The sequence below is a fragment of the Columba livia genome, chromosome 3 (assembly GCF_036013475.1).
Source record: "Columba livia isolate bColLiv1 breed racing homer chromosome 3, bColLiv1.pat.W.v2, whole genome shotgun sequence".
Taxonomy (NCBI): Eukaryota; Metazoa; Chordata; class Aves; order Columbiformes; family Columbidae; genus Columba; species Columba livia.
The window spans coordinates 96491751-96505473 of NC_088604.1; the positions used below are offsets into that span (position 1 = coordinate 96491751).

Here is a 13723-nt window from a genome sequence, read left to right on the forward strand (position 1 = left end):
AGCTTTTTTTTTTTTTTTTTTACATTTAAGGCTGCATATTTTATGGGTCATTGAGAAAAAAAACCACCAACAACTTTCAAAAACAATTCAAGAGGGTCTACTCAAAATGTGATTAAAAAACCAAAATATCAATCCCATTTGTGGATTAATGAAGAAAGTGCTTAACCTCCATTTCAGGATGACCAGAACTTGTTCTATTTACCACATCTTTTTTCCAAGGACTGACTGTCATTGGAATGCCTGTCTTTGACATAACATTGACATAGCTTTCCATACTTAGAAAACACATTGTGATTTTATAAATTCAGTCTGTACAAATTTAATTTCTAATTCAGTGATCAGAGTGCAAATGATCTTTAAGTATTTAGTGACCAACATGTGTAAAATTAGAAATCTTTGATAGAACAGAACAGGAAATATTCTCTTATTGAAGATACTTCAAGGCAGTTATGGCTTTAGTATCAGCTTCACAAACGAATCATATTCTTCCATTTCAAGATGAACTGTAATTCCAGATTCACAGAATCACACAGAATCGACTGGGTTGGAAAAGACTTCAGAGATCATCAAGTCCAACCCTTGGTCCAACTCCGGTCCGTTTACTAGATCATGGCACTAAGTGTCATGTCCAGTCTCAGTTTAAAAACCTCCAGGGACGGTGAGTCCACCACCTCCCTGGGCAGGCCATTCCAACGCCTGACCACTCTCTCTGTAAAGAATTTCTTTCTAATATCCAGCCTAAATTTCCCCTGGCAGAGTTTAAGCCCATGCCCCCTTGTCCTATTGCTAACTGCCTGGGAGAAGAGACCAATCCACATCTGGCTATAACTTCCCTTCAGGTAGTTATAGAGAGTGATGAGGTTACCTCTAAGCCTCCTCTTCTCTAGACTAAACAACCCCAGCTCCCTCAGCCTCTCCCCGTAGGTCTTATGTTCAGGTCCCTTCACCAGTCGTGTTGCTCTTCTCTGGACCTGCTCCAGCACTTCAATGTCTTTCCTTAACTGAGGGGCCCAGAACTGAACACAATACTCCAGGTGTGGCCTCACCAATGCAGAGTACAGGGGAAGGATCACTTCCCTTGTCCTGCTGACCACGCTGTTTTTGATACAGGACAGGATACCATTGGCCTTCTTGGCCACCTGGGCACACTGTTGGCTCATGTTGAGCTTCCTCTCAATTAGTAGCCCCTACACTACCAGTTTTTCCATCAATTTATTTTATTGAGAGTTATTAATACCTATTGATCACTAGGTTACTTTTATTTTAATGGGATTTACTAGCAAGTGACCTACCAGAACTTCAATGTGACATTCCTTTGGGGAAATACATATCTTGTTTTGTATGGTATATTACATTATTTCTTCATAACAATTGTACAGACGTTATACTACAGCATCTAAATGGAGGAAAAATTGCTGATTATTCATAGTAGGAGAAGGCATCTCACGTGACTAATGCATCAAATCAGTTTAAAAGGAATTAGTCATTTAAGAGCAGTTTAAAGAAGCGTTTCACTGCTTCCCCACATAATCTAAGTTACAGTTAAAATTTTCATGAAATTGTATCATGTACTGAATACAAATAACAGAACAGTTTTGTTGTCTGTATTCAGGTTACATGCCAAGGATTTGGTAGCAGGGGACTTCAGAGGTGGCTTCTGTGAGAAGAGACCAGAAGCTGTCCCCATGTTAGACAGAGCCAGTTCGAGTTGGCTCCAAGACAGACCCGCCGCTAGCCAAGGCTGAACCAATCAGCGACATTAGCAGCACCTTTGCAACAACATATTTAAGAAATGGTAAAACATGTTGTGAAACAGCAGCTGAAAGAGAGAAGTGAGAATATGTGAGAGAAACAGCTCTGCAGACACCAAGGTCAAGAAAGAAGGCAGGTGAAGAGGGGCTCCAGGTGCAAGAGCAGGGATTCGTCTGCAGCCCATAGTGAAGACCAATGCTTGTGACCAAGTTTGTGAAGGACTGTGTCCCATGAGTGGGACATCATGCTGGAGCAGGGGAAGAGAGTTCAAAGGAAGGAGCAGCAGAGACCAAACATTACAAACTGACGGCACCATCCACTCCCCCACCCCCTGCACTGCTCAATGGGAGGAGAGAGAAGAGTTGGAGTGAATTTGAGCCTGGGAAGAAGGGAGGGGTGGGGAAAGGTGTTTTTTAGATTCGTTATTTGTCTTTATCCTACTCTGATTAATCGGTAATAAATTAAATAATTTCCCTAAGTCAAGTTTGTTTTGCTCATGAAGGTAATTGGTAAATGATCTCTCTGTTCTTATCTTTACCCACAAGCTTTTTATCATATTTTTCTCCCTCTGTCTCTCCTGCTGTTGAGAAGGGGGAGTGATAAAGCAGCTTGGTGGGCACCTGGCAACCAGCCAAGGTCAATCCACTACATTGTCTTAGAAGTTCTTAGTTCATTATGTCTTGCTATTGTACATATACGTTCCCACTATGTAAACTATTTGTAGCCAGATCCCCCTCTGTACAAGCACAGTACCCTGAGGCTCAAGTCCACATGGATTTAAATAGAACAGAAATAACTTTAGAGTTTAAAGGTTTTGGAAACAAAACTTTTAAGATGATGTATCTGAAAGCTCATGGAGTTACTCTGGGCTGAACACTTACAGTTACTGTAGAAATATGAATGCTAAATGCTTGCAGTTGGACAAATCCTCTCCAAGCCTGGATAGTAAGGCTTTACCTGAAGGAGTGAGTCCAACAAGCTGCAAGGATGGAGAAGGAAGAAATCCAAGGGCACGTCCTCCTCAAAGCATGTGGTTTCAACTCACTGACAGTCACTTCACTTAAATTATCCATAGCAGACATTCAAACCTAACAACATGCAACATGCCTCAGAGCACTTTCAGCCCAGGGTGTAAAGACGACTTGCACAAAAATCTGTGAGCTATATAAACAGTTATCTGTTAAAGACAGATAAAACTTAAGTTGTCCAAGGCCAGAAAGAAGATGCAAAGACACAATATGGAATCTACCAATGAGGAAACAGAATAAAATGTGTTTTACTTAGATTGGCATAGAGAAACAGGGAATATAAGAACATTCGACTACCTGAATAGCTTTTAAAAGGCAGCATGGGAGTTAAGTACTTAAGTGCTTTTTTACATTTTGAAGATTTTTTTGAAAATGACAACTTTGCCCCCTGGCCAGCTAATACAACATAACTCCCAAGCCAGAGATCCATCCAGACCTCTCAGTCATGTCCAGTGTTCTGGGTGTTCAGTGCTTCAAGATGCATGCCAGTCAAGCATCAAACCTCTCTTCCCACAGGACTGATGAGATTGTTTTGGTGAGTAAAAACACATAAGAAAGAAACAGGCTGTCAGTTCGACCATTCTGAAATCCATCATCAAATAGCCAATGTTCTAAAATTAAAACCTTTCACTCTTCTCGCTTATTTTAAGAAAGCTTTGTTAAAATCTTCCAGCAATTCAGCCTTCCACATCAGAAAGAATTCTGGGATAAAGTTTTAAACCTATACATTGAAAAATAATTGGAAAATTTGTCATGTGGAAAGGCAGAATACAAGGCTATGGATTGCATCTCTGAAAACAACCTGCTGCCAAACTCCCCAAGACTTAGAATCCAGGTCTGAAACATTCCTAGCTGGAATGTTTGATCTGAGAGAGGTTCCCTCTCTAGATAGAGCTTACAGTACAAAAAGATGAAAGGTGAAGCTAATTATGAAGAGGAAAGAACAATTATATTATTTTAAAATAGCTTTTAGAAAGAGGTGGTGAGAACCCTGTCCACTGACACAGTTGGAGTGGTGTGGAATAAGCACACCTCTACATGTACAAAAGTAAGCAATCTTACACTGGCAGGGAGACAGACTACTCTGCTGCAATCACAGCTCTCAAGTAATATCTCCTGACTAGAAAGTTTGGCTTTAATTCACTAAATCACACTTTCCTTGTAAAAATGCAGCACGTTCTTTGCCATTTCCTTCAGTCTTACAAAATCCCAAATAACATATCTACATCCTACTCCATTCCTTCTTTTATTCCACGACACAAATTTCAACTTCTGGAAAAACAACTTGCGCTTTCTATCATTATACTCCAAAGCATTCAGAATTAGTCACTTAATCTCTGTCCAGGCTAAAATGGCTTACTAGAGAAATCTCAGCTTAATAAATTATGTATAAGAATTCTCTCTTTTATGTAGTCTGTGCGATCATTTGAGCTGTAACATCATTTATGGCTGCAGCAGAATGAACTGAGCAAACACACTGAAACAAGCCATTCTAAGTTAATATTAGTCACAAAGCTCATACACATGGAAAGACACAACTGCCAAAACCAGAACGTTTGCAAGTGCTACCAAAGGCCTTTCGCATTCCTAAAGAAGGTTCCAGTAAACTTGTATCTCACCACAAGCGAAGGACAACAACAAGTAACTATCATGCAAGCTTCTCTCTTCTTATGCTCCTACTAACCCAGAGCTATGTAGTCTAGGCTGGACACCCCAAAGTGTTTAAAGCTTTGTTGAAGAAAAACAGACCTCCATCCAGCCTGTGAATCCTCCTGGCCCTCCAAATCTGCAATGTTTCTCTTTCGTCTAGCACACCCTCCCTAAGGGTGAGTTTGCCCCTTGACCATCCAACATAACCCCAGTGTCTACACTCTGGTTTTTCTCTGAGATTCCAAAAATGAGGAGAAACATCAAGTTAACCTGCCTTAATTTCACAACATTGTTACAGAAGGAAGTGCTCTGAGAACTTCTCTATCAGCTTCCTTTCAGCTGCAAAGCCCTGGGGTCTGACACAGAACCACAGGCTGCAGTTCCAGCTTCTTAAGATGTTGGAGAGATAGATGGAGCAGCTGATTCTCCCCCGCTTCCAATTAACATGAAAATGTCAATGACTGGCAGCAGAAAGAGTTAATTAAAGGTCTCCTTTCTCTTCCTCTTCAGGTAAAATAAAGTTTTCTACCATAAGTCTGAGCTCCAGCCAAAGGTAACTAGACAGCTAGTAACTTCAGGAGAGATTTCAATTGCTCGAGGAAACTGCTCAGGGAGCCACCTGACAGTGAGCTGACAGTTTCAGAAAAGAGGCTATTTCACCCGTGTTTGCCAAGAAAGTGAGTGAAAGGAGACTGTTTTCACAGCACAGACATGGACATCCACAGCATGCCATGGACAGCTCTGGAAGCAACCCCCTTGGCCACTAAGCCGTAAGATGTCATGGGCAGTAACATTTCATAACTGGAGCCCTAGAACACTAGGAAGGACACCAAGAGAAGACAAACACTCTGCCCTCCAAGTTCAGTTCCAAAGCACATTCAAGACTGGTTGGAAGAGGAGCACAGGTAATGGAGGGAAGATACATTTTACTTTTCCTAAATCCAGCTCTAGAGTTAGCTGAGATCAAGATCAGTTAGATTTGGTACCTTACAAAGTGCGTGCGTGTCTGCGGATTTCTGTCACCATTGGTAGCAAGTGGATCCGGACCCTGGCACTGAAGGGTCTGGGACAGGGTGTCCCATCTTCACAAGGGAAGGGATCACTGGAGGAGACCCAGAAGCCAAGGAGCATGTAAACATGGTGAAAGAGTAGGCCCATGCTAAAGCTCACTTCAGCTGAGCAAAACTTCGCTAGAAAGCACCTTGCACTACACAGTGACACTCAGTACCATGGACCAAGCAAAGGTATGTGTACCCTGGAGATGGGGACACCTCAGAGGGATAACCAAGTCTAAAAATATACCCAAGAGATCCTTCAGGCAAAAAAAATCCCCAAAGCTGCTTTTTCATGTATTTGGAATCTGTATAAATATATTTGGGATGAATACACGGTATTTACACTTCAACTAGTTGAACACTTCTGGAGCCAGCGATGAAACTGTATTTGGAAATGAAAAGTGTAATTCTGGTATTTATGTTGCAAAGAATATGCAATACATCACAAACGTAACTCACAGAAGCTACCAGCTCATCTGAATTCTACAAAATTCCATTTGCAGAAATAGACCAGTTGAAGTGTTAGAAGCGACAGGCTGGGGAGCTATTTCTATAAAAGATTCACAGATATTTAAACTACATTAAATTCCAAACTCTCAAAAGTTGCCTTTTAACGTGCATTATATCCAATCTCTAAAGTATCGTACCTTCTATGCATTTCCAAAAGGATACATTATTTACATTATTGAACATTTGCATTCTGATTGCAATCAGGCTTCTCTGAATAAAATAAATAAAATTACTGTCTGTTAACCTAGAACCATCAGACTCTCACTTCCATTATCAAGCAACAACACTTTTCTGCTGAATGCAACTCAATTAAAATCCAATTATTTGAATAACTGGATGGAAATTGCCATAATAAACTGTACCTTTTTATTAGGAACACTTTGTGTAGAAAATTGACAGCACAGGAATTACGATACCATGGTTAAAAAGCATTTTGTAACTTCAGCTGAGATGAGCTATGCCGATGAACATAGTGAGAAAGAGTGTCAATTCTGGAGTAGGCATTTGATTCTAAAATTGGGACTTTTGGCTCACAGCAGATCCAAAATGATGCAACTCTGCGAGCGTTACTGTGAGCTTTAAGAGAGCTGGTCCTTCTATGCCTCAAAGTTCGTTATTTCTACTGACATTAAAAAAAAAAAAAAAAATGTAGACCATCTTACTACATTACCAACAGTGTTATTTTAAAACACACCAGTCAGTGACACCAGTGGTTTAAGTGATCTCAATAACAAATTCTTCCATTTCTTACATTAATTAACACCAGGTAAGTGGCTGGTTTTTAAACTTAGTTTTTAATAGAAGGTCTCTCTAAATCATCTTGCAGCTGTATATCTTCTTGCCCTTCAGGAACTCAGAGTCATTTGAAAGAAATGTCCTATGAAGAAATCCTCAAGTATAAATTTGCTTGTTAGTTTTCAGTTACATCCGTTTTCTATCAGAGCTTTTATTTATTTGACCAAAGTGTAGACAGCACATTCTTCCTTGCCCAATACTGAAAAGCTGATTGTTTTATATTGATAACATATGCAAATAGAAAATATCATTGCACTATTTTGATTTCAGTATGGCACCACTAGGTTAAAAATAAGAAAGATACTGTAGGCTTAAAGTCTAATTTTACAAAACAGACTCCAAAGATTAAAAGGTTTCTATTTTTTCAGGTGTAATTACCTAGGACTTACTTGGCACCTGGGAGTTACCATGGAGAACTGTTTGTAGGAACAAAAAAAATCTATCAAACATATCTCTTTAGCTGATCTCAAGTATCTTTATATCATAATATTTTAAAGTATAGGTGCTCCAGTGTATTTCTTTTCAATGTAATACTATTGTCTTCTACATTGCATCATAAAATCACGTCAACAGAATTATACCCACTACAGTTTTAATAGAATTCTACAGAAGTGGTTCGCTGAAGATTACAGGTTACGATAATTCACTTGTGACAACATAACTTGAACTGGCATGCAGGAAGAAATAAAGAGAGACAAAAAATCAAATGTAAGAAAATGGAAACATTATAGATAAGCAAAGTAATTGCAAAATGTGATTGATACTAAAAGAAACAACTCTTGATAGAATCAGTCATGTTCATATTACTTTTCCATTGTGATTACTGTTGTTGACTTTTGTTCCATATATTAGATTTCATAGCTTTTCTTCCACTTTCCTCGTAACATCAAGCAACACCTCTAACATATTTTAGCTGTTTTACAAATGAAAGTTGGAGAAAGTAGTGAACACCGCTTATCACAAATGCCTGGCTGTTCACAAATCTGCTTGGAATCTGTCCACTTCATAGAAATGTAAAATACTTTGACATATACACAGTCCAGCTTCCTTTAAAACTAGCACTGGAATAAATACTTCTGGCCTTTGGAATCCACATGCTAGCAGTGCTGTCTGGGCAAGTTCTGAAAAACCTTCTTATGAGAGACTATGAAGAATGCCAGAATTCGAGCAATTCAGTTTTTTCATACAGACAGTCCTTAGAAGTGATCATTTATACAGTATGTGTTAAAATCAAAGCTACTTACCCTTTTTCTCAAGTTGTAGGTCAAAATGAGATTTCTGGAGAAGGAATGTGAAAAGGCTGTATAGAACTCCAGCACTTTCTGCAAGGCATCTCTCTTAATCACATGAAGATCACAGTAAGTCAAAGCTCTTACATTAGCGCAGGACTGGGCGAGGGTAGACTCCTTCCAGAACACGTCACCAAAAACGTCTCCTTTGCCTAGAGAAAGAGCAGCAGCACCGCTTTCAATAATGATACTATTTCCACCCAAAATATAAAAGAACATGTATCTTATTTATGCAGTCAAAGTTCTTCTACTTTATGTGGTCAGAAAAAAATGCTGTCTCTGAGCTTGCGGCAGCCAGCGAAACCTTTACTGAGGAACACTGCGGTGAGGGCATATGCACCAGTCTGGGCACTACAACACAGGGCAAGGATACCAAAAGCTGCCTGAGGAGTAGCCCCCACTCAGGATTTCACTGGTTATAGCCCAGCTCAGGCTGGGAACAAATGGGAAGGAAGTGTTTAGGAGAAAGCTGCAAGCTCCTTTACAGAGTAATGGTCTTTTTATCCTGTTTTCCAACACATAAGGCTAACAAGATAAGAATATTCAGTTATTACCATGCTAACAAAAAATTACGCTGTTCTTGTTTTGAGTGGTATTTTCCTCTTAAACCCCTGCTGTGTTATATAACCAACTGCATATCACTTTTAAGACAAACAACAAAGAAATACATTCACAATGTCTATCAAGTTGTGGTAGGGATGAACCACATGGTCCCTTGTCTTATAAGTAATACTTTGCCTATAGCGATTCTTAAAGCCAAAGCATCAAAATAGGAATTAGTATATTGACTTCAGCTGGGCCCTTTTAGATTTCATTCCCTAAATAAATATTCACGTAAGAAAGTCTATACAAAAGTCAAGAGAACTATCGTGAGTAAAAAGGTCAAGAAAACTTCTGAATTAAACCTAGAACTCCCATCTCAGCCCTTGAGCTATACTTCCACCATCACCTAATCTCTTCTATAAGATGATAAGCCTTTTCTCTTTAAGAAGAAGCTATCAGCCTGATGGTAAGCCATGCTCTAGTGCAATAAGCTGTGGTTCACACTTCTGTGCCCCCAATCTTCCACAAAAGACCTATGCAGTCCCCCTAGTTAGTCACTAAACACTTTGGAGGAGTGTAGACTTTATTTCCATTTTCAATACATATATACACTGAAACCACCTGTTCCACTAGGTTAGGCAAAGGCATCATAGTGATACTCTTTCTTCCACCACTAGTCTCTTTAGTGCTAACATCCATAAATACTACAAAGGCTGCATAACAGCAAGCGTGGTGGGTGTCCAATAGCCCAGTGCAGTAAGCAACTTCTCATTTTAATGATAATGACTTTTCACATTTTCAATTATTTAAACACATACTTTTTCAGTAGATACATTAAAAACAGCCTGAGAAAAAAGGTTCTATGCACTCAAAATAGATCTACAAGGCTTTTAGACAGACAAACACACAATATATTCAAAATTGAAGTGAAACAATTTTTATGCACCATAAAAACTGATATGCTTCACTGAGTAAAAACGGATTGTTTGCATTTGGAATAAGTATGCTTTTACTCACAATCTTCCAGGCAATTAGCTAAACAACTGTTTTAATTAACACTCTGGAATCTATCAAGTATTGAAATGTGCCATCACTGATGAGCAACAGTTAGAGCTGGTAGTCCAAGCATAAGGGAGAAGAATTCTAGTTCCCTTCTAAGCATATTTCTTAACATCTCCAGACAAGATTCCCTACCGTAAAATGACAATAATTATTTTACTGCCCAACAGTAACATGAAGAACAATTAGTACAATTCAAGTACAAACAGCATGGTGCTGCTTTGCCTACATGTGGAATGACACAGCAGAAGTTAGTTACAACTCACTATTTTTAAAATTTAGTTTTGCTTTTCATATAACACAGAAAGACACGACTGTGTCCTTTACCTGTGGCAGCAATCCCTGTTTCCCATTGTTACATATAACTCCTGAAAAGCTCCCCCTCCTGCAGTTTCCTGCCACCCCAGGGAGCGACGTCCCATGGGTGACAAGAGCGGCACATGAAGGAACTACATCTGCTGGGTGCCCACTGAGCCAAACCAAACAGAGAAAAGCAACACATGAACCACAAACTGAGCCAGATCACAGAAGCCTCAATTTTTAAGAAACAAACCAGGCTAAAACAATAAGTCGTTCTGTTTACTATTAACAATTTCCTTGAAGTAAATCAAGTTAACAGGCAGTGATCTAGTCAAAAATCAATCCTACATTTCAGTTCAATTTCCAAAGCAAGGCACTCACACTGCTTTGTTTCTGTCAAGTCTATTTTCTAAATGATGCATACAAAAAGTATCAATCTAGATTGTCAGAATCTAAAAAAACTTGTGTTTGACATTCATAGAAAAGTGGGGAGAAATGGAGCAATAGGAAATATTTATAGCCAGCAGGAATTAAAATTACACCCAGGAGTATTTGCAGTGGATTAGAACAATTGTCCTCTTATACATAATAAGGAAATGCATACCATCTCTCCTTTGTTTTTATGATCTCCATAAAGTAAGATCGAACACTTAGAAAAAAGGAGAAACAAAAAAAAAAGGGGGGATAGATTAAGTGTGTTTTATCAAAAAGATTTGCAACTGGAAAGCAAGAAGAGCAAGGTGAGACTTCTAAGTGTGTCAGAACGTAGCTGCCCAAGTCAAACGGCTACATTAGAGAGCCTGAGCCAAAAGCCTCTTTTTACATATAACTTCAGGGTTTATATATTTCACCTTACCTCTGAAGAAAGCTTTAAAAGCTAGAAAAATGCAGATGGTCATTTGTTTGTCAGTACTTTGCATTTTTTATTCCCAGCTTGCTGAATCCCAGACATTTGCCAGCAACACTGTCAATCACACTTAAAGTGGATGATCTAAGCTTTTACCATCAATCATTTCTATTCCCTGCTGGATTTGTGGGCTGAGGACCTTTTCCACTGCCAGCTAAGTGTGCACTGGAAAGCCAAATAGTTTTCTGCCTTTTATGTTTCATTGTTTGTTTTAACAATAATAAGTCCCCAAACCCTGAAATATTTAAACATCAAAGAATTATTTTATAAAATCAGCACCTTCTGTTTCCATATTTATTCTTTCCCAGTCTTTTATCCATATCAAATTTGCTATTTATCTTAAAAAGGAAAAGAGGATTTCTTTGTTAACACTGCAAATTCAGCCTGAGTCAGACTAAAGGTCAAGCCACTTTCACTCTGTCTCCCGAAAGCAACACCAGTAATGAAGACCTGATTATTGCAACCTAGTCAAGTGTTTTGCTGATTGTGTTCTAGAAAAGAACCACACTGGCACATTACAGCTGTATTGCTTTGATGTGCCTACCAGAACATACTTTATTTTTTTCACTCCTACAAGCAGGAAGTATTGAAGAGCTCTCAGACAGAAGATATCCCACCCTACTCTGAAAACATATGATTCTATGTGGAATATTTTGACTGATAACCTACTTAGTTCACTTTTGAGTTCTGGGTGTCTGGGAGTCATGGTGTGATAGCAGCTGGGTGAGAAGATGAAACCATGCATTCATGTGCTTATGATCTTCCAGGACAGTATGGACTTGGGAGATTGATTTTCGGTACATCGGACAAAGTATGTTAGAATCATTCTCAAATCAACAGTACTTGCTGTTAGAGCAGCCAACACCTGAATCTAGCTCAGGTCCATTCTAGATCTGCCTTCATTTGCATGTTTGAACTACAGAAAAAATGTTCTCTGACAGTCTCAGCAGACCCAAAGATAAGCTAGAGTGACCAAACACTGCTTGATGGTACCTCAGTGGCAAGGCAGCACCAAGCACATCTTGGAAACAAGCTGTTAGCAAATACTGTTATCCGTGATGCTGATGCACAGTGGGTGCTGGACCACATGATGACTTTCCCAGAACTCCCTGAAGCACCCACAGCGGCCAGCACCCTTGAGACTTGTTCTCCACCTCCAAGCAGTGGGAGACACCAATTGCTGTAAAGGAACACACAGATTCTCTGTGTGTCAGCCTCTGTTCTAGTGATTGTTCAGTTAAAATGCTGCTGGAATTTAAAAACTTGGCCTGATTCTGATTTTTGTCCCTCCCCCCGCGTACCCCCCCCCCCCCGCCTTGTTTGTTTGTTTTGTTGTTTTTCCTCCCTCCTGAGCAGATTTGAACAGAATCAGAGGATCTGAAGTCAGTTCATGTCACAGGGTTCTACCAATTGTATTCAAGCATAATTCCACTAAGTACAGCACATTTACCCCTAGTGTTCAAAACCAGTGATGTGAAAGTCTGGCCAAATCTCCTCTGTGATCACCACGTGTCTATTTGGCTTCAGCTGTAAATCTCTCCCCCTTCTCTCTTCCCTCATCTCCTCCTTACCCGAGTAAGGCATGCAATTTAAATTTTCCCATTTCACAGAGAGAAGAAAGATTCAAGGAAAGTAGAGGCATCAGAGCAGAAGTAATTTTTCCTCTTGGTGCATTGTTTTAAGGGAATGAATATCTGCTGGCCGGAAAAAAACAGAGCTACCATTTGGCATCAAGGTAGAGTATTTGGTATCCATCCCACAGGTGAATTGCACAATTTGACAGCCACTGAACAGGTCCTCCAACATGGCACAGCTGGTAGATGATGCAGGGAAGTGATTTGCTGCTTTGGATTTTCTTAAGGTTTCTCAATTGCAAACTGAGACATAGTAAGAAATGAATGGCCAACTGCACAGAAAAAATAATATTTTTCATTAACCAGAGGTTTTGATCACTCTTTTCCTCTAAAAATGACCCCAGGGATAAAAAGCCAGAGTATCAGTGCCACCGAAACCAAAAGAAGGGTTACAGTGATAATAAACTGAAGTTGCACTTTCAATAAACTGCCTGGTGCACAAATAGAAACACAGTGTACCTGTTCATGTTTTAAAACACCACTTGGCAACATTTTGAAGACAGTTTACTATACAACTGCATCAGTTTTCTCTGTTGAAGCCCATCACTGTACCGACAAAATAAAAATTGCTTTTTAATTGTTACTGGAAAAAAATGTTATAAATATGTGGTCAGAAGACAATCTATGTTGTCATTGAAGGGACAGTGCTAGTTCTCTGATCAAAAACTGAGAGGCTCAATTGCAATAGCCTCAGAGTTATTCCCTGATGACTTAGAAACTGGCTTTATGTTATAGATACTGCTTGAAGCTTACATTAAAGCCCCCACTTTTTCTCCTTTTGTTTCAGACAAAAGCATTTGAAGAGTCTAAAACAGTAGATTTTGTCTTCTGAAATATATAACTTCACAAAGTTCATAGCTATAGCATGCTGCATTTTATTTAATATTTCTGTCAACTCTTTGAGGATAAATCTATCAAAGTTTAAGAAACATATTTCTGGAAAAAAGTTTCTATTTGAAATTTGGAGAAAGCAAAGAAAAATAAGTGTTCCATGAAGATTTATATATATATATATATATATTTTTTTTTTTTTTTTAACGTGGCTTTTCAGTGAAAAAAAAAAATTCTTATTCCTCTAAAATTCTGAGACAGAAACAAAACCCTACCCAAAACAAAAATTAGTTCAGTGGTTCACCTGCCAGAAATCAGGGCCTTCGTAGAAATCCAATTTTGATTTCTGGGTTAAATTCCTACCTCTTCA

The 13723-nt window shown here is 39.1% G+C and overlaps 1 protein-coding gene across 2 annotated transcripts in view; it reads right to left on the reverse strand.

Annotated features, from left to right (window-relative positions):
* Window positions 1–13723, reverse strand: part of KCNH1 (potassium voltage-gated channel subfamily H member 1) — a 187399-nt gene that overhangs the window by 73009 nt on the left and 100667 nt on the right. For both annotated transcript variants that reach the window (XR_010471603.1, XM_065058372.1), the window contains exon 10: window positions 8035–8231. Coding sequence is in view for 1 of the 2 variants with exons in the window: in XM_065058372.1 (XP_064914444.1) it covers window positions 8035–8231 (197 nt within the window). In the remaining variant the exon portion in view is untranslated. The remainder of the gene's footprint in view (window positions 1–8034; window positions 8232–13723) is intronic.